Here is a 21,968-nt window from a genome sequence, read left to right as displayed (position 1 = left end):
GGGACTCTCCCCTAGAGCCTCTGGAGGGAAGCCCACCCTGCAGACACCTTGAAACCAATTCCGACTTCTGGCCTCCAGGCCCGTGAGAATACATTCCTGTGGCTGTAAGCTGCTGGGTTTGAGATAATTTGCTACTGCAGCCTCAGGAAACTATTACAACATCCAAGCTGGGGGCATCAGGACTTGCCCCTGCCTCTCCCCACCTTCCTCCCTCCCCCCAGCTTTCTTCCCTCCCCCACCAGGAGGTAACCCCCTTCCTGCTGATGTGCTGGTGAGGCCTTGCCCCATACTTGTGCTTTATAACAACCACTTATTGGGCCCTTACAAAGGAATGGTTTCCTACCCCAGAATTTCAGACAGGTGGCGGGTGATGATGGTGATATTTAGGGCTGAGAGGGCGTTGGAATGTAAAACAGAAAAGTATAGTCACTCGCGGTACCAACTCATTCGACCAGGCCCATCTTTAGAGCTCCAGGCCCAGGACAGTATTAGGATTGGCGTCAACGCGACTCTAGCCCCAGCTGGTTTTCAGGAGGAAAGGGGCCCGTGGGACACGGAACAGCCAGAGGGACTCACTCCTCCCCCTGGATGGAGGACCTGGGGACTGCCTATCGTTCTGCCTCTTGACTCCAGAAACCCCGCAACCCCCAGCCCACATCAAGCCTGGATGGACCCACCTTCTGCAGCTCGGAGGAGACATTGCACACGCTGCTGGGAGGGGATGCCCGCTGGCACCGCTGTTCCCCACTGCTCAGGGCCCAGGAGTTGGCAAAGTCGTAGGGGTCCGAGGTCAAGGGTCCCTGTGGAGAAAGTTTCAGGAGGATGAAGCCACGGTCGTGAGACCCGGGACTTCTGAGTGAGAACTCTAGGTCTGTTTGTCACCTGAATCAACTTTATTTAGATTAAAACATAGGCATCTGTGGCAGGAGTACACCAGCATTAACACCACAGGCACGGGCACCCGGGTTCAGCCAGCGTCTGGTGGGGGGCGGCTGGGTGGATGGCACAGTGAGGAAGATGCCAGGAAAGGTGATGAGGAACAGTCCATCCACTCTCGCTTCTCGGGACTTTGCTCCCTTTCCTCCTTCTGTGAGGAATGTTCTCCACCCCCTCACTACCCTGACTCTCTCAATTTATTCTTTGAGATGCAGCCCCGGAACCACTTCCTCCAGGAAGCCCTTCTGAATTAGCTCGACTCCCTGTCTCCCTCCCCAGTCTGGTTGGGTGCCCCTTCTCTGTGCTCCCTCAGCACCCTGGCCATCCCTCTATCAAAGCTCTCATCATCCTTTGTGTTAGTATCCTTTTTGCTTATATTCACCCCCCATTCAACTGTGAGCTCCTTAATTCAGGGCACAGGCTATGCCTCTTATCTCTAAACTCTTATCTGCTGGATGGTGGATACTCAACATATTTTTGCAGAATAAAGGTAAGAATGTAGCATGAACCTAAGCATCCACATCACTGCGTCCCTGGTGCTCACAGAGCATCTGTGCCCTGGTACCCACAGCAAACACGCTCTATCAGCTACCCACAAGAGACTGTGAGGGCCTTCCGGGCCTGCATGGCCTGGTACCAAGTCAGTGCCGGATAGAACTGCTGCACCTTTCATTGCAAAAGGGGCTTAGTGGAGCAGCAAGGCAAGCAGTCCCTCTGCATAGCCAGATCTGGAAGAGTGAAGCACGCTTCAGGGTCAGATCATACACTGGAAATAGAAAGTAAACTATCCCCAGAAAAAGAAAAGCAGGACTCGGAAGTATAGTGAGTTGGCCTCTGGGTGTGGTGAGCAGAAAAAAAATGGCCCCCAAAGATATGTCCACTTCCTAGTCCGCAGAACCTGTGAATATTTTACAGCAAAAGATGTGATTGAATAAAGGATTGTGAGAGGAAGAGCTTATCCTGGGTTCACTGAGTGAGCCTCAAACGCAATCACATATGTCCTTATAAGAGAGGGTAAGGACTTCCCTGGTGGTCCAGAGGTTAAGACTTTGACTTCCAATGCAGGGGGTGCAGGTTCGATCCCTGGTCATGGAGCTAAGATCCCACATGCCTCGTGCCCCAAAAAAGCAAGCAAACTAAAACAGAAGGCAATATTGTAACAAATTCAATAAAGACTTTAAAAATGGTCCACATCAAAAAAAAAAAATCTTAAAAAAAAAAAGAGAGGGGCAGAGGGAGATCAGACAGAGATACACACAGAGCAGGCAATGTGCAGACCGAGGCAGAGATTGAAATGATGCAGGCACAGGTCAAGGATGGCTGGCAGTGGCTGGAAGAGGCAAGGCACAGATTCTCCCCAGAGCCCCTGGAGGAAGTGTAGTCCTGTCATCAACTTGGTTTTGGACTTCTGGCCTTTTAGAATTGTGAGAGAATACATTTCTGTTGTCTTAAGCCATCAAGCTTGCAGTAGTTTGTTGGCAGCTGTAGGAAACTAATACATGGAGAAGCCAAAGGGAAGGGCACTTAAATCTGTGAAGTTTCTACTATGTGTCAGGCATTATGATAGGCATTCTCTGGGTTCTTAGTCACATGCCACACAGGCTTGCCCACCTTCTAATACACCATCTCAAGGAAGAGGCAGAGAAGAGGCTTTGTGCTATGTGGGGAAAGCCCGAGAGAGAATCAAGGCCCCCTGGTCTGGTCTCAGTTCTCCTTCGATCGCCCTGTGTGATCTTGGGCTGATCCCATAATCTCCTGAGCCTAATTCCTCATATGTAAAATGATGGGTTAGACTAGAGGACCTCTAGATCCTTTCCTGACCTTTTAGGAAGTGAAACCCTATGGGCTAAATCTGAAATGAGACATAAGGATGTCTGATAGATGGAATTACAAATCATCTCGCTTATAGAAAAATCTCTGGGAGCCAGAGTTAAAAACCAGCTGGGCAAGTCTCCCATGATGTCAGGAAGCAGGGTTAACTGTCGAGTCTTTGCCAACCAAAACAAAAAATTAACCCACAGTCCTCTGAGAGTGAGTTCCAAAATATCATCAGAGCCCTGACTTTTTGCCAACATGCACCACCTTCTCCCTAGGAACATAGGTCCCATTTTTAGTTAGTATTTTTTAATTGAAGTATAGTTGATTTGCAATGTTTCAGGTGTACAGCAAAATGATTCACTTATACATATGCATATATATTCTTTTTCAGATTCTTTTCCATTATAGGTTATCACAAGATATTGAATATAACCTGTGCTATACTGTAGGTCCTTGTTGTTTATTTTCTATACAGTAGTGTGTATCTGTTAATCCCAAACCACTTTCAGTTTTTTAGATCTTAAAGCCTGGAGAAAAAGACATCTTAGGGCTGGGACTTTCCATTTCTGGCAATACAGCACTTAGAAAAATCTGAAAACTCTGCCATTGCAAAGGACAAATATCCTGTTGAATCTGTGTTTAATCCATTTTTAAAGTAGAGGGAATGACAAGGGACAAAAAGACGGAGAAGGAGGAAAGGAGGAAGGGAAGGGAAGAAAGTTTAAGAATAGAACTGGCAAACAGGACTTGATGTTCTGACTACAGGGTATTACAGTGGGAGTGGCAATCTGCCAACTAATGTGCTTGGGTTTTAACAGCTCCTTGGCAGATTGACGGAAATGAGTCTTGGGTCTGCATGATGTTGGGAGATGGGCTTAGACCCCTTTTGTGATCCTGGCAGTCTTGAAGACTACCCCCTTCGTGAGAAAGCTAACAAGAAAAAAATTCACTCTGAGAAGTAAGAAAATAATAAGGAAGTTTATTTCCTTGGTCTGGACTCTGAATAGGAGGGGGAAAGTCCCCTCTGAGAATTTACAGTGATAGGAAAGCCCTCATTCAGCATTGAGATTCCAATTTATACTTCTTGTGAGATTCAGTAACTCCATATTAAAAAATTAGCATAAAACCCTTCTAAAGATGAGCTTACAATCCAAAATTATGCAACATAGGCAACAATCTACTTCAAGCAAGACCCAGCAGACATAAAGATAACAAGATTCAAGCTCTAAAAACTTCAGATAATAAAGTTTTTGTACAGAGGTTATAAAAGAAATATATTTTAAATTGCTGTTATAAAGAAGAAATCAAAACTTGATAAAAGAACAAGACAATAAGAAAAATAATAGAGTTGAAAAAGTGCCAGATTTACCTTCTAAAATTACAAATATAGTCAATGAAATAGAAAAGAAAGGTCAATTGATGGATAAGACATCATCTGTCAATTAGAGTTGAGAGAGAATTAGTGAACTAGAAGATAGATCTAAATGGTGATGTGCTGATAAGCCAGCTCTCTGGGGGGAAAGCAAAGCCCTGATTTGCTTGTTTCCATGGTGTAAATACTCCCACCATGGCCAGTTTCAAGCTACCAACATGACATTACCGAAAATGGAGCTGGAAAAGATGCACACGATTGGTTCTCACCAGCCAGCATGACCATACCACTCAAGCAACAAAGAGGGATAAAGAGATAGAAAAGTGGAAGTATGGAAAATAGGGTGGAATAAAAATATCCAACATATGTCTAACAGAAGAGAGAAAATGACTGAAATTTTCCTATATCTGATGAAAGGTAGGAGTCATCAGATTCATGAGTCACAAAAAGTCTCAAGCAAGATAATAAAAATAAAACCCACATATAGAAATAGCACAGTGAAATTTCAGAATACCAAAAGCAATGAGATGATTCATACACAAAGCTAAAAGACACATTATCTGTGAAGAAATGACAATTAGACTGACAACATACTTCTCGACAGCAACAATGGAATAGCATCCTCAAAGCACTGTTAGAAATAACCAATGTCCTAGAATTCTATACCTAGCTAACATATCATATAAGAATGAAGGAGTGTTTGTTTCAGTTATCACTACCAGACTCTGAGTGAGGAACTACAAAGGGATGTTTTTTAAAAAAATAGAAATTGAACCTACAAAAAATAGTAACATAAAAGGAGAAATTATGAGCGAAGAACCTGTTAAACATGAAGGCATAGCCAAAGAAGCACCAATTATGTAAAACTATGACAATAATGCCAAATTTAGTAGTTATTCAAACAAGGTGGGGGGACAGTGAGGGCATTATTCATATAGTAATGGGTAGATGAAGCAGACAAAAGGTAGTAAAAAAAAAAATAGTGGACTTGAATAACACAATTAACAAAGGTAGTTCAACAAAAAGATACAGAATCTGGCACCAATCAGGAAACATCCTTACAAGCCTCTTAGATAGCCTCATCCACCAGAAGGCAGATAGCAGAAGCAAGAAGAACTACAATCCTGCAGCCTGTGGAAGGAAAACCACATTCATAGAAAGACAGACTAAATGAAAAGGCAGAGGGCTATGTACCAGATGAAGGAACAAGATAAAACCCCAGAAAAACAACTGAATGAAGTGGAGATGGGAAACCTTCCAGAAAAAGAATTCAGAATAGTGATAGTGAAGATGATCCAGGACCTCAGAAAAAGAATGGAGGCAAAGATCAAGAAGATGCAAGAAATGTTTAACAAAGACCTAGTGGAATTAAAGAACAAACAAACAGAGATGAGCAATACAGTAACTGAAATGAAAACTACACTAGAAGGAATCAATAGCGGAATAACTGAGGCAGAAGAACGGATAAGTGACCTGGAAGACAGAATGGTGGCATTCACTGCTGTGGAACAGAATTTAAAAAAAGAATGAAAAGACATGAAGACAGCCTAAGAGACCTCTGGGACAACATTAAACACAACAACATTCACATTATAGGGATCCCAGAAGAAGAAGAGAGAGAGAAAGGACCCAAGAAATATTTGGAGAGATTACAGTCAAAAACTTCCCTAACATGGAAAAGGAAATAGCCACCCAAGTCCAGGAAGCACAGAGTCCCAGGCAGGATAAACCCAAGGAGAAACACGCTGAGACACATAGTCTCAAAAAATTTAATTTTTGTCAAACTGACAAAAATTAAAGACAAAGAAAAATTATTAAAAGCAGCAAGGGAAAAACAACAAATAACATACAAGGGAACTCCCATAAGGTTAACAGCTCATTTCTCAGCAGAAACTCTGCAAGCCAGAAGGAAGTGGCAAGATATATTTAAAGTGATGAAAGGGAAGAACCTACAACCAAGATTACTCTACCGGGCAAGGATCTCATTCAGATTCAACAGAGAAATCAAAAGCTTTACAGACAAGCAAAAGCTAAGAGAATTTAGCACCACCAAACCGTCTCTACAACAAATGCTAAAGGAACTTCTCTAAGTGGGAAACACAAGAGAAGAAAAGGACCTACAAAAACAAACCCAAAACAATTAAGATAATGGTAATAGGAACACACATATTGATAATTACCTTAAATGTGAATGGATTAAATGCTCCAACCAAAATACACCGGCTCACTGAATGGATACAAAAACAAGGCCCATATATATGCTGTCTACAAGAGACCCACTTCAGACCTAGGGACACATACAGACTGAAAGTGAGGGCATGGAAAAAGATATTCTTTGCAAATGGAAATCAAAAAGAAGCTGGAGTAGCAATACTCATATCAGATAAAATAGACTTTAAAATAAAGAAGCAATTTGCATTCTGAGATAATTTTTTTCTTGTCTTATATTTCAATTTATTTTCTTCTTTTTCTTCAGATGTAAAATATATCCAACACTTAATTCCAAAAGCAAATGTATTTATGACATTGTTGTCCAGCCCAGGTTTTTACACCCATATAACCAATGTGATAGGACCATAATTCATTATCTTTTTACCACTGAAAATTGTTTTATATATGTAATGACAGAGAAATGGCTTTATAATGCTGATAATGGTGGCAAAGAACTAATAGTTGGCTACTTCAATTACCAGTAATATTAGCTGGATGAGGCCCTGCTTCACACATTTTGCCAAAAATCTTGCAACCATCTGAGATAGAAACAGATGCACTACCCAGATCCCTTTCACGCAGGACTTGATTTGCTCTTCAGAGTCTGCCTCAGCTACAGAGAACTACCTCCTGATGTCATACCCTTCTAGAGGCAGTACATATGCAGTGAGCGAATGGGGCCCAGACATCTTAGCCTGGTATGGAACATTCTGAGGGGCAGTCCTTGCTCTAGAGCTCTCCCTCTGCTCAGCTCTCCTTCCTCCCCTTCCTTTCAATATTGATCTCTAATAAACATCTTGTACCATAGATTCCACTGAGATTAAATAAATAAATAAATAATAAAACATTCTGTTGGAGCATACATAGAACAATTACAAAAGATCATGTACTAGGCCACAAATAAATCTCCCTAAATTTCTAATTTAAATCAGAAATCAATTTAGTTGCAAAAGATAGCTTTTAAAATTCTAAACATTTAAAAACTTTAAGCACATTTAATAGATTGAGAAAAAACTCAAAATGGAAATAGAAAATTCATAGAACTCGATGAAAATGAAAATATTTACCTATCAAAGTTGGTGTGATACAGCTAAGGCAGTATTTAAGGAAAGTTGATAGCCTCAAATGTACACATTGAACAATAAAAAGTTTAAGAAATCAGGGCTGGAGAAGACAGCAACAAATGATCTTACTATTCTCCAGTCCAATGAAAGGAATAATCAACTGTTTCTCTACACACTTACTTACCCCTTAACCGTAAAAAAGAAGGAGAACTTATACACAAATGTTCGGCTTTTGCCAAAGAACATCCCTACTTGAATGTTTATGTAATTGAAATTATCAGAAGAAGAATAAAGATTAGCAGTGGTTTTCACATTGTCCATACTACTTCCTGTTGCTTGTGAGCACACACACGCACGCACACCCACATAAACTAGCCTTTTTGGACAGTGTAGAGGACACCCTTTTTTTTTGGCCACACTGTGTGGCTTGCAAGATCTTAGTTCCCCAACCAGGGATCGACCCCAGGCCCCCTGCCGTGGAAGCACGGAGTCCTAACCACTGGACCACCAGGGAAGTCCCAGGACCACGCTTTATAGACTTCATCCTCAAAGTTCCAACACAGTGGCTCAGGAGGATCTGTTCAAACCATCCAGCATTTATCAACCATCTGCCATGTGGGGAATTCAAGGTTGAACAACGTCGGGTCTGAGGAGCCCCCAAGATCTGGTTTGACGGGGGGTCTAGGCAGCGAGGTAGAACACTAAGAGATAAGGCCGGTGGGATAAATTGAGCTGAGGACTCGGGGAGGCTGGAACGCCAGGGGAAGAGTCATAGTGAAGACTGGTGAGCAGGACAGCACAGCCATGCGCTCGGGAAACAGTGTGCCAGAAAAGCCTACCTTCTTGAGTCTGGAAGTCATCTTCGGCAAAGATGTTAAAGTTGCCGCACAGCCCACAGGTCTTGTTGAAGTGTCTGTCTGACAGCAGGACTTGGAAGTTGCCGCTGCCATCAATCCTGGCCACAAAGCCGTAGGCCTCGCTGGACAGCTTGTAGTACCCAGCCTCAGTTTCTAGGTACAGCCCTTTGGAGGTATAGGGCATGGAGACCCTGGAAGGACAGGAGGAACTCAGGAAGTGGCCTTCTCGTCCATTTTCTGGATGTCCCTCCACCCTTCAACCCAACCACGCTGCAGGATTCAGACCAAGGAGCAGAAGCTGTGTGCCTAGTCCAAGTGTTGGGACACCCCCCTCTTGCACACCCTGCTCACTTCCTCTGGGCACATCTACTTCCTCTCTCTGGGCCCTGCTGCTTCATCCGAAAGACGATGGGGGAGTACAGGGGAATTATCAGGGCCCCTTCTAATTTGACATTTCTGGGCTCCGACTTACCTCTGGTCCCCCTGCAGCACAGTACCATTGACAAACACACGGATATCGAAAAATTCCCCAAGATACACAGAGAGGCTCACTCTCTTGCCATCTTGGAAGTCCCCTGAAAGAGAAAAGAATGATTTAAACTGGGTAGCAATTATTACCCAAAAAAGTGAATACATTTATTTATAATCATCATCTCTATAATCTTATCTCAGTGGAAAACTCCCCCCAAAGATCTAACAACTGGGCAACAAAAATGTCCCTAAAAATCTCATTGGCTCACTCATCTTTCCATTCATCTAAAAATAGTTATTGTGTGCCTCTGAATACATAGCCCTCTAGTAGTCTCTCATATTTCTCAAAAGAGAAATGTAAAATTCTGACCCCTTCCTTCTGGGAGTTTACAATCGAAGTATAAAGATAAAATAAGCATGAGTCGGATGCATTCTAAGGCAGTGAATCAAAGCCACAATGTGGTTATTGGTGACAGGAACTCTGGGATGTGTTATTTAAAATGTTCTCTTAGAAAGGGAACCCTCCACACTGCTGTGGGAATGCAAAGTAGTTCAGCCACTGTGGAAAACATTACAAGGTTCCTCAAAAAACTAAAAATCGAGTTGCCATATGATCCAGTGATCTCACTCCTGAGCATATAACCAGACGAAACTATAATTCGAAAAGATACATGCACCCCTATGTTCATTACGCCACTATTCACAATAGCCAAGATGTGGAAGCAACCTAAATGTCCATCAACAGATGAATGGATAAAGAAGATGTGTTGTGTGTGTATATATATATACATATATATATATATATATATATATATATACACAATGAAATACAACTCAGCCATAAAAAAGAGCAAAATCATGCCATTTGCAGAAACATGGATGGACCTAGAGATTATCCTACTAAGCGAACTAAGAAAGAGAAAGACAAATACCATATATCACTTACACGTGGAATCTAAAATATGACACAAATGAACCTATCTACGAAACAGAAACAGACTCACAGACATAGAGAACAGACTTGTGGTTGCTGGGGGGAAGGGAGGGAAGGAAGGATTAGAAGTCTGGGATTAGCAGATGCAAACTGGTATATATAGAATGGATAAACAGCAGGGTCCTACTATAGAGCACAGGGAACTATATTCAATACCCTATGATAAACCACAATGGAAAAGAATATGAAAAGGAATACATGTATAACTGAGTCAATTGGCTATACAGCAGAAGTGAACACAACATTGTAAATCAACTATACTTTGGTTAAAATTCAAAAAGAATAAATAAAATGGAGATTCGTGCGTCTCCTCACTGTACTGAATTCGCTTCTCTGGGACAGGTTTAGAGATAGCACAGGTAAAATGCCCCACTCCACGCGGGGAACTTAATAAGGACACAGATGTTGCCATTAGAGATGTCTGAATAGCCGAACACGTGATCAGATGGTCTCTGCCGTCCCCGTCGCGAGGGGCAGATGCAGAGGCAAGGGTGATGGCGGTTGACATGAAAGCCGGAAAACAGGAAGAGACATTTTTGCAGCTTAATGAAGACCTAACAACCCCACCGCTTGTCCGGAGAACAGGCGCCTGTGCTGGGCTATGGGTTTTCAAAGATAACTGAGTGGCCACAGGAGATGAGGGATCCAGAAGGAACAATGTGGTCCGCGTCTCAAGCCTTTGAGAATGAGAAGTTGATGGAAATAGGGAAGATGAGGGCAGCTGGTGAAGACAGAGATGGAAGATGGGAGAAACAGGGGTCAAGGCGTTGGGGGTGCCACGCCTTCATGATCCTGAAGAAATGGGACGGGGACCCAGGTGGAAAGGTTAAGCTTGGAAATGAGGACATGTGCCTGCTCCTGGAAGGGTCAGGGGACTGTAGCTCCAGCTCCTTAGCAAAAGACAAGGCAAGGGGTGGTGCAGTGGTTGAGAATCCGTCTGCCAAGGCAGGGGACACGGGTTCGAACCCTGGTCCGGGAGGATCCCATATGCCACGGAGCAGCTAAGCCCGTGCTCCGCAACTACTGAGACTGCGCTCCAGAGCCTGCAAGCCACAACTACTGAGTCCATGTGCCACAACTACTGAGGCCCGCGCACCTAGAGCCCGTGCTTCACAACAAGAGAAGCCACCACAATGAGAAGCCCGCGCACCTCAACGAAGAGTAGCCCCCACTCACCGCAACTAGAGAAAGCCCACGCGCAGCAACGAAGACCCAACACAGCCAAAAATAAATTAATTTAATTAATTAAAAAAAAAAAAAAAAGGGCTTCCCTGGTGGCGCAGTGGTTGAGAGTCCGCCTGCCGATGCAGGGGACACGGGTTCATGCCCCGGTCCGGGAAGATCCCACATGCCGTGGAGCGGCTGTGCCCGTGAGCCATGGCCACTGAGCCTGCGCGACCGGAGCCTGTTGCTCCGCAACGGGAGAGGCCACAACAGTAAGAGGCCCGCGTACCGCAAAAAAAAAAAAAAAAAAAGAGAAAAGGCAAGAATGTCTATGGAACCAAGTGCAGGAGGCTTGGAAGGTCTGTCGACGTGACGTGCAGCTGCCACGGCTGGGGCCACTGATAAAGCGAGCTAAGAAGGGTGGTCTCAGGACAGCCCAGCAGAGGTCTGGAAGGAGGTGTCCTCCAACCAGGGCTTGAGCTGGACCCAGGCTGCTGGAGGACAGCGACACCTGGTACACACACTCTCACACACACACACACACACACACACACACACAGAACCAACCAGAATGAGCCAGAAAATAGACTTGTTTCTGGTAAGACTTTAGTGAGGGCCGTGGCATGTAACTAACAAGCCCATTCTAAGAATAGAGTCTTGAATGATATACTGTTAGTAGCTCAGGGGCCATCAGGAAAGGCCCAGAGACCACCCACAGCCCACAAGCCACAATCTGCCGGGCCCCAGACCAACACTGGCAGGGGTTAAAAGAGATGCCAACCGCGGGGAAGGGTTTTGTCCTATCCCACTGAGGAGTCTTGTCCAAACTGCATTTTCACTTCCAACAGTTTTTGTAGCAAGCAAATCTTTCAAAAGTTGAACAGACTTTCTGACAGCAAGAAATTAGTCGAAGAAAAACAAAAATAAGTGATAGGACAAATACACTCAAATGTTAATGGTAGAGTCTGAGTGGTGGGTAGAGCGGTGTCCATTGTCCTAGTCTTTTCACTTTTCCGTATGTTTGAAATTTTCCATAATAAAATGCTGGAAAACGCAAACAAATGGGAGAGCCCGGCAACAGCCTTCAGTTTGCGGTCCCTCCCAGGAGCCTTCCCGGCCCCTCGACATTCACAGTGGGCCAAAGACTGAATCCCTTCCCGGCCTCTGCTGGGGCTGACCCTGACCACCACACCCCAGCCTGGAGGGAGCCCCATTCACCACCTGCCTGCTGGCAGAGGTACAATGAGCCCAAGAGGTTGGGGTCTCCTCCCGGCCACAGAACCCACCTCCTCCTCACCAGTACAATTCCTGTCCATCCCCAGGCTCAAGAGGGCTGGAGGGTTCTGCCCCTGCCTCACTAGGTAACATCACCTTGAGCTGGAGGCATCTCCCTCCTGGAAACAGGAGAGGGACCCTGGGCACCTCTCCTCAAAGGTGCTCCCTGCCCATCGTGGGGATTCAGAAAGGGTGCCTGAGAGAGCTAGGCAGCCAGCCAGGGGTGGGGCAGGAGGTGGGGTGGTGGTGTTCGCCGGAGAGTGGGTTGGGAACGCTGCCTGCAATCAGGCAGCTTGGGGTGAGCCACCATCCTGAAGTTGCTTTCAAGGCTTTCAAGGATGTAAGATCACCTCAACAGTCACTTGTTCCATGGGAAGCAGGGCTGAACAGGTGCCGTGGGGAAGCCGAGAGGTCACTACCACTATGAAGGAAGGACCTGAAGGCTGGGCCAGCCAAGACTCCAGCAGGAAGTCATTCAAAAGGGAGCCAGGAGAACGTGACAGAGCCCCGAGCCTCCCACTGTTGGGGTGCACGGGAGCCCCCATCTTTTCCAGGTAAAAGGTGTACAGCCTGACTCCACAGCCCGTGGGACCTGGATCCACCAGGTAGCTGACACTCAGTGTCACTTGCCCATCGTCACACAGCTGGTGAGTGATGACGGGACTGGGAACTCAGACCAGGGGCTGGTTTAAGCATTTGAAGGGTGGGCTCTGCATGGTCCCAGGAGCGATGGCATTGGGAAGCTGAGGAGCCTGCCAGGAGCACCCAGAGCCCAGCACTGCGTAAGGCAGCAGCCCGTTGGTGGAGGTGGGGGTAGAGGTGCTGGGATCGGGACCCTCGGTGAGGACAGAACTGCAGGACCCTGTGGAATTCCACCCCCAAGGCAGGGGCAGCAAGGGGAGGTTTGGAAGGAGACTTCAGAAAAGCAAACCGTGGCAGCATGAAGGAGCTTGGAGGCCATCTAAACAAGTGGCTTTGAAACGTTTTTGCTCACATATATCCAGACAAAACTATAATTCAAAAAGATACATGCACCCCTATATTCATAGCAGCACTATTCACAATAGCCAAGACATGGAAGCAACCTAAATGTCCACCGACAGATGAATGGATAAAGAAGATGTGGCACATATATACAATGGAATATTACTCAGCCATCAAAAAAGAATAAAATAACGCCATTTGCAGCAACATGGATGGACCTAGAGATTATCCTACTAAGCGAAGTAAGTCAGAAAGAGAAAGACTAATATCACAGGATATCGCTTATACATGGAATCTAAAATACGACACAAATGAACCTACCTAGGAAACAAACAGACTCCCAGAAACAGAGAACAGACTTGTGGTGGCCGAGGTCGGGGGAGGGAAAGATTGGGGATTTGGGGTTAGTAGATGCAAACTATTAAATACAGAGTGGCTAAACAACAAGGTCCTGTGCTGTAGAGCACAGGGAACGATATGCAACGCACTGTGATAAACTAAAGAATATGGAAAAGAATATGGAACCGTCACTTTGCTGAACGGCAGTAATTAACACAACACTGTAATTTAACTATACTTCAATAAAAAATAAAATTAAAAAAAGAACATTTTTGCGCAGCAAGCGGAGTAAAAATGCCAGTAACTTCATGACCCAGCGCATGCACCATACACAGTTCACGTAACATCCCTACCCTAACCCTGTGCCAGGCGCTCTGGTACTTTCTGATGTCTTCTATTCTGTTCCACGTAATTTTTTTTCATGCTGGTTACAACCATTACATTCATTTTATGACCCATATGTTGTGAGTCAGTTTGCAAAACACTGATCTGTACTGACTCCATTCTACAGTTGGAGAAACTGAGGCCCAAGTTTACAACAGGCTTTCTCCACCTCGGCGCTATTAACACTGCGGGCCAGATACTTCTTGGTTGTGGTGGCCACTCTGTGCACATAGGATAATGAACAGCATCCCTGGCTTCTACCTATCAGATGACACTAGCCTCCACCCCACCCCCCAAGCTGTGACAATCTAAAATGTCTCTAGACACAACCAAATGCCTCTGGGGGAAAAAAAAATCACCCTGGTTGAGAACTATTGGTTTACACAGCTAACAAGGGCAGAGCCCACATCAGGGTTTTCTAACTCCAAGTGCAAACCTCCCTTTGTAACACAAAGCCACCTAACGGGGCGTCTGAGTGCTCAGGACTCAGTTAACCACTAGTGCAGGACAGAACTCTCCATCAGCCTTATGTTTTATTTGCTTCCTTCCCTCCCTGCAGAACTCAGGAGGGCATCTGACGATGTGCAGCCATTAGGAAGATGAGCCGTTAGAAAATGCCAGCGACGGACTCCCCCGGCGGTCCAGCGGTTAGGACTCCGCGCTCTCACTGCCGAGGGCCTGGGTTCAATCCCTGGTCAGGGAACTAAAAATCCCACAAGCCACGAGGTGCGGTCAAAAAAAAGAAAAGAGACTGCCGGTGAGCCCCGGGGCGGGAGGACGCTCCCACGGTCTGCAGACCTGCAGGCCCGCACTTCCTGTAACTGCCGGAAGACGGGCGAGGCATCCATCCCAGAGGCGAGCTATAGGGAAGCTCTTCCCGCGGCCCCATCTCCAGTCTGGCCTCTTGAATTCAGGAACTGAGGCCTCCCCCAGGTGAGCGAGGAGCATTCAGGGAAGCAGGGGGCAGCTGGGAGCAGAGTCAGACCCGAGTGCTTTCTCTGAGTCTAGAGTGTGGGAGTCACTACTCTGTTTCTAACAAACGCTCCATCCTCCACTCCTGTGATTCTGATGCAGGCGATCACTGTCCGAAAGCTGCACGACAGCGATCTGGAGTGACCTGGCCACATACTGATAGGGAGGCAGAGGCTCACGCTGGGGAACCTTGCTGGGTGTCCGTGGCTCTCTTGGGGCTGCTTTGGGAGCCACATCCCGCAGGGTGGCTCAGGGGCCACCAGAACTCCCGAGGTCTCTCCCGGGTCCCCCGGGTCCCCGTGCTGGCCGGCTAGGAGCCTTGACCTGGGACCCTGGATGGAGCCTGCCGGACCGGGAGCCAACATCAGAACAAGGGGCCTCGCCTTGGCACCAGGTGGCCCTTGATGCTCGGACACAAACACTTTACCCAGGATGTGAACAAGGTTCACGGGAGAGGAACGGGAATTTGCGATTTAGAAGCCAGGAAACAGGATGTCATTGGAGAACAATAGAGCAGAGACGTGTGGGAGGGCACAGCCGTGCCTGCAGGATGGAAAGGCAGCGTCCAGGGGTGCTGGGCCCCTTGGCACCTCCGGCCCCCGGAGCAGCGGTGCCAGCCCACCCTGCCGGGCTCAGCTCCTCAGATTATCCCTCTCCTGCCAATACCCCCCTCCCACCCCTAAAAAACAGAAAAAGTAGCCGCCCATGCTCTCTGATGTTAGCAGCACGATTTTGGGTGGGAATTAAACCAATCTACATTGAAATGGGATTGATCTACAGCCTGACTTAAGCCAACTACCTGCCAGAAAATTGACACTTGACAAGAGCAAATTGTAAGAAAAGGAGGACGCAGAGGGGGTATCCCACAGAGATGCTCTGAACTAGAGAGCCCTTCCATTCCTCCTTGGCCCCTGAAACCCAGAGAAGGATGGCCAGAGAGGCCAGACTTCTGACACCAACCTGCGTGGATGTGAGGCAGAGGGGTCAGTGTTACCCTGACTTTGATAGACATGCCCCCAAGTGCCCACGGTACATTTGCGACAACGTGGATGGACCTTGGAGGCGTTGTGCTAAGTGAAATAAGACAAAGAGAGACAAATGCTGTAGGATCTCACATGTGGACTCTTAAAAAGCAAGCAAAGCAAATGCACTGTGACTTTTAAGGTGGAGAAATCCACAGAAATAAACACTGGGACCACCTGAGGAGGAAGGACCTGGGGCCTTCAGCTTCCCAGGGAAGGTGAGGGGGTGCTTCTTCTCTCCATTGCTGCCTCTGAAGCAAGACGGGCTCCCAGAGTTCAGAGTTCAGGATGACTTCCTCAATTCATCATGCACTAGGGGTGTCTCTGGTCCTTTTCATCACCCACCTGGTTACCACGGCCAAGGCCACCCTGCATCCCGCTTCTCTCCCTTTCAGAAGCATCTTGGCAAAGAACCAGTTTCTGCTGAGGCTCTACACTAGCCCCTCGTTGCCTGCTGAATCAAGAAACAAACTCCCCCATCAGATAGCAAGCCCTAGCCCCATCAGCCTGCCCCCATGACCCAGTCTTGCACTCCACTATTCCCCAGGCCTGTGCTTCTCCAACTTGGGGCCCCAAACCAGCAGTAGCAGCTGGGAACTTGTTAAGAATGCACATTTCAGGCCCCGCTCCAGATCCACTGACGTAGAAACCTTGGGCAGGTGGGAGGGATGGAGGACCCCAGCAATCTGTTTTAACCAGCCTCCAGGTGAGCCTGATGCGCGCTGGAAATAGGGAACCACGGCTCCCAGCACAAGGACCTCCCCACTGGGCTGCACGGCCCCAACACACACCCTTTCCAGAGCCTTCCCTGTGCTCCTCTGTCCCCCCCGCATGGGGTATCCTCCCGGTCCTCTCTGCCCAAGCAAGACCCCCTCCTCCAAGGTCCGGCACGGCGTGCCGTTCGTGAGGCCAGCTCTTCGGTACAGCAGAGCACCGCGCTTCCTGGATCCCCCGTTCGGTGATGACAGAGACCCCCGGGAGCTAAGGAAACAGAGATGAACGTGACATGGTCCTTGCCCTGAGGGATTCACGGAGGAGTAGGGGAAATGGCATTGCAGTGAAGTTCAGACTACTCAAGTCACACTGGGATAGGTTTTCCAGCAGAGGCAGGGCAGGTGGGAAAAAGGCAGGGCAGGAAGGGGGTAGCCAGAGAAGCAGGAGAACCCATGCGACTTCCCTGGCAGTCCAGTGGTTAGGACTCCGCGCTTCCACTGCAGGGGCCTCGGGTTCGACCCCTGGTTGGGGAACCAGGATCCCACATGCCGTGTGGCATGGCCAAAAATTAATTAAAAAAGAAGCAGGAGAACCCAGAGCTAAGGCCAGCTGTCAGCTCACTCAGGAACCAAGCAGAGCCTCGCCCAGCGGTAGACACAGAGGGTTCTGCTCCCATCCTTCCTGACTGATGGAGTTAACAGCCCAAGATCCCTACAGCCTGCATCTCGTGTGAGGGTCTGGGTGTTGACCAAGATGCTCTCCTTGACCAGTTCCCTGGCTCCTCTGAGCCCTCTCCTCGGTTAGGTGCCCCCACGGACTCTGTCCTGGGCCTGCGTAGTCCAGCTGGGTCAGTTTAGTGAAAACTCCCTACCCTCAGTATCTGATCATACTCCTTGTAACCCACCCTGGACATCGTATCACCCCAGCCTCCCTTCAGCAAGAATCCTGTCAAGTTGGTTTAGCCAGAATTCCCCCTGATCCCGGATGTTTCCTCTTAGTCGTTTTCCACCAGCAACCCACACCCAGCTCCCTGACTATAAGTCCCCACTCGTCTTTGTTATATTCGGAGTGGGGCCCATCTCTCCCCTCTACTGCAAAACCTCCATTGCACTGGTCCGTCCTGAGTAAAGTTTTCCTCGCTCTCCTTATAACTATTGTCACGAAAAGTTTTGCTGTAACAGTGTAGGTCTGTCTGTTGCCATCTCCCCTCCACATGCCCCGCCCCACCAAGGCTAAGGACTCCGTCGCCTTTGCTGGTTTTTGCCGCATCCCTCACTCATGCACCACACACATCTCATTAATTGTTGTGAAGGTCACCAAACCACAGTGTTCCATCACTGCCTCCAGCCCCACTCCCAGCCTTGCAAAGTGCCCTCTCTTCTTAACACAGAAGGAAGGTCCTCCTTCCTGACGAGCCCAGGATGGAAAGCCAGCTCTTCCTTTATTACCCGACAGCCCTTGGGAGGATCATGCAACCTCCTTGGGCTTCAGTTCTTCATGTGTGAAGGGGGGTGACGGTACCTGCCCCTACATCTCAGAGCTGCTGCACGGGGGCAGAGATAACACGGGCATGGTACCAGCACTTTGCCAGGAACACCGGAGGTGCTCAACATCAGCTGGTAACTGAATTCCAGCAGAACATGCAACCTTCCTTCCCTTTTCTACAGGCTTTTGCTATTAAAAACCACCTTCTGGGTCATCAATCGTCTCGATGTTTCGGGGCTTCCAGAGCATCGCCTGGACCCAGAGCAACAGACTCAACCACTGGAGAAGCGCGAAGACTCTCTCCATCCACCAGGCTCCCACGGGTAGAGGCCCAGGGAGAAGCCGAGGGAATCCCCATGTCATGGAGAGGCCGTTCCCCACCATGCTCTCCGCTCAGGCACTGTCCTAAGAGTAGGAAATCCCAACCCGCAATCCCCAAGGCCCTCACCTGCCAGGGCTGAGCTATGCTGTCCCCACTCCCCACCCGCCTCTGAGTTCCTCCCCTCAGGGCCCGGACTCACCTATGAGAGAGAAGGAGTGTGCCTGGCAGTCCCCCGCCAGGAGATAACTACAGCTTCCCTCAAAGCTGTACATGCTCTCATCAAAGGTGTTGATAAAGTCACCTCCGAAGAGGCTGCATCGGGCCATCGATGACCTGCCAAGAGTGCCTTCTCCACAAAGGGCCCCTGGAGGGAAAGGCCACACGTGAGCACAGCTGGCACCCCCAGCCCAAACCACTGCAGCCTGGTAGCAACGAGGCTGCGTCTGTTAGAAATTAGGCTCCGGGGAAGAACTTTCCATCCTCAACGGCAATAAAGCTGTTGCTTTCAGCCCCAAAATATGACCCAGGACCCAGCCATAATGGAGGAACTGTGTTTCAGGAAACCTATTCATTTTCATGACATATGTTCACTGATTTTCAATGTACTGCGTGCTCATTAGAGAGAATTGGGAGACTATGGAAGAGTAACAGAAAGAAATTAAAATCATCTGTAGCCGACATTCCGCAGTAACTAGAGTTGACGTTTTAGCGTTTGTCTTTTATTCTATGTTACTGTGTATAAACACTTACAGACTTCTTGCAAATTTGTCAGCATGCGGGGCGAACTGTTTATAACGTGTTTGTCTCAATATATTGTAAAGAATGTATCGCGCCGTACTTCCAAAACATTTTTGGTGGCTGCATTATACTTTGCATCTAAGTGTATTTGGTATAGGTTCTAGCATTTCCCAGTTTTCTGATATGTACGTAGATTGTACTGAGCATCCTTCTACATTAATCTACTGGTGTATCTTGAATATATTGAATTCTGAACAGATCAACCTGTGTGCCTGACACATAGGATCTGTGAAGTATTGACTCCTGCAGGGTCATATGCTATCTCCTGCCACTCTCACACTGTGTGTGTATGTGTGTGTGTGTGTTGGCAGGTGGAAACCACAGCTGTCAATCTCTAAGTTTTCTGGATCCCCTGGCACAGAACACACCTAGTAGGAAGATGCAGAGGGTATGATGAATGTACATTTTGCCCCAGACTAACCTGTGTGCAGTAGGCTGGATGCTGCTGGCCTAGTCATCTAAATGGAGACTAAGATCAGAAAAGGGTCCCCCCTGCCTTTCACAGACTCAGCATCTCAGTGCGGGAAGGAGGGCAGTGTTGTACAGTGAAGGAGAGCTGGCCTCTGATTTGGGTTCTATGTGACTTTGGAGCAGTCATTTTTCCTCTCTGACCCTCAGTCTCTGCATCGCTACTATCAGATATACACCTGTACAACTAGATGAGCTCCACAATCCATTCTAAAGCTAATAATCTCCCCAAGTCTTGGATTCCTTCTTCTCCATCCTCCATCCCCAGCATACAGGACTGTTCTGTGTGGCCCTGGTGCTTCTTAGTTCCCCAATTGGAGAAGACATTGACAGGCACCTGGTCCTTGAGAAACACAAGTCCAGGGCAGTGGGCTCTGCAGAACCTTCATAAGAGGAATTAACCAGGGAGCCAGTGACTCCGGCAGCCCCAGCATGAGCCGAACGTGGGGCTGGGCACACAGGTGGGCTCCAGACATACCTGCAGATCCCTGGCAGGGGGTGGTTCCCAATGGCCCTGAGGCAGGAGTGAAGAGTGGCAGCAGCACCTTTGTACCTACCTGGCAAGGTGAGGGCCAGAGCAAGCAGCAACCTCGTGAGCCTGGCAGGGATCATCTGAGGAGAAGCAGGAGAGTTGAGCTCGCGATCACTGGCCACACAGGTGGCTGCTATGTGCTCCTGGCCATGCATGAAGTAGGGAGAATTTTTTTCAAGCAAGAGAAGAGAATCACTCTCATTTGCCCCTTAAACATGGACTGCTGGTCCCCAAAATAGCCTGTGGCCAGGCCCAAGAGTAACAATCACTGTGATCCAGGACCCCGGGCATCCTTCCTCGAACAGTGGTCCCTGCTGCACACAGAGAGGAAAGCCCTGCCTTGGCCTCCACCCGCTCCCAGGTGTCATCCCCTGAGCTCCTGCGGCCGCTCAGAGCCGGGGGCACCTCATTCCCTCCTCCTCTTCATCCTTTCATGCTCGGCAGCAAACTGGGGAGTAGGAACTGTCTTGCTTCTGCTCCTACCATGGGCACCAGGCTTTGAGAACACTCAGGAACCAGGCTTTCTGGGCAATCACCCACAATGTACACCAACTCCGCTCTCATCCCCACCCCAGCACCTAGCACAGTGCCCAGCACCCAGGAGGTGTTCAGGCAACATTTGCTGAATTGATCTGATAAATAGACAGGAGTCCAGCAAGCCTGGGTGGTGGGCAAGTTTCCCTGTGGTGTGGCCGCCCCAGAAAAGGACAACTGACCCTGGCTGGCACAGCATACTCCGAGTGCCTTAGGGCCCCAGCCACAGCTCCCTCCTCTGGAAAAGCAGCAAAATTAAGTGCAGAGTCTGTCACCTGAGATTCCCTGGGGGTGGGGAGCTCCTTTACCGCCCACTGCCCCATCCAGCCAAACAAGGGAGAGGAAAACCCCATCCATGATGTATCTGTGGAAGGAACACTCTAATGTCTGATATGGCCAAGGCTTGGTCTTGGAGCAGGTGCCCAACACACAGGTACATCAGGCTGCTTCCAGAAGGTACCCAGAGGTGAGGGCAGAGCTCATTCCTGTCCCATCTGGTCAAGTATTACAAGCAGTAAAGCCCAGGCAGTAGCATAAGCAGCCCCAGGACCTCCAGAGGCAAGTGGAGGAGGTAGCGTTAGAGGGTCCCTGGCTGTGAATCACCCTCCAAGCTAGTCCAGGGATGGAGAACCCCAGCTCCCCAGCGGTGAGGATCAGTCCTGCATCTTCCTCCCACTATGAGCCAGCCCTCTTCCCCAAAGACCATACCTTCCCCTGCAAATGGGGACTGTGGGTGACCCCAAGGTCCTTCGGGAAACTCAGCCTCCGCAGTGGTGCCACCAGACCTAGGCCATGCTCTCCAGGACCTTCTGTGGCTTGGGACTGTCTTGCTGGTGAGTGACCCCCGTGCTGTGGACACCCTGGGCCGAGGGGAGATAAAGCCCAAGCTGTGACGTCCGTCAGCCCCCGCTTTCCCACCACAATAGCTGTGAGCTGCCACCACAGGGGACAGGCGTCCTCCTAATGACCGAGAGGAAACAATGAACGGAAACGGTATTAGAAACACCTCCAAGGCGATAAGGCTTTGAACGCTTTGGTGGGAGGCTTCCTAGCAGCTGCCCTAAGGAGCTGCCTGGCCCTCCTGGCGCCCCTACACAGGCGCGGGTCCCCCCTCAGACAGTGCCCCACAGACGGCAGGACCAGGAAGGCTGGCTGTCCGGGGCAGGCCAGTGCAGGCCAGGGAAGAATCCAGACTGGAGCAACTGAACTTTTGGATCCGGTTTCCAGGGCCAGACTCCAGGGAAGTTTGGAA

The 21,968-nt window shown here is 48.4% G+C and overlaps 1 protein-coding gene across 3 annotated transcripts in view; it reads right to left on the bottom strand.

Moving 5' to 3' along the window:
- The window catches only part of VWF (von Willebrand factor), a 136,660-nt gene extending 114,984 nt beyond the window's left edge, over positions 1–21,676 (bottom strand). The window contains exons 1-6 of one of the 3 annotated variants that reach the window (XM_032646290.1): positions 21,425–21,676; positions 20,208–20,262; positions 18,584–18,748; positions 8,731–8,833; positions 8,238–8,449; positions 678–796 (exon numbers count right to left, since the gene is read on the bottom strand). In XM_032646290.1, the coding sequence (XP_032502181.1) occupies positions 678–796; positions 8,238–8,449; positions 8,731–8,833; positions 18,584–18,748; positions 20,208–20,262 (654 nt within the window). In that variant the 5' untranslated portion in view covers positions 21,425–21,676. Of the gene's footprint in view, positions 1–677; positions 801–8,237; positions 8,450–8,730; positions 8,834–18,583; positions 18,749–20,207; positions 20,263–21,424 lie in introns of those variants that run through there. The other 2 variants (XM_032646289.1, XR_004351871.1) reach the window with 2 other exon arrangements.
- Positions 21,677–21,968: the final 292 nt, after the last annotated feature.

Source organism: Phocoena sinus, chromosome 10, assembly GCF_008692025.1.
Source record: "Phocoena sinus isolate mPhoSin1 chromosome 10, mPhoSin1.pri, whole genome shotgun sequence".
NCBI lineage: Eukaryota > Metazoa > Chordata > Mammalia > Artiodactyla > Phocoenidae > Phocoena > Phocoena sinus.
The sequence above is the reverse complement of the archived record's forward strand: the minus strand, read 5'-3'. Positions and strand labels throughout refer to the sequence as shown.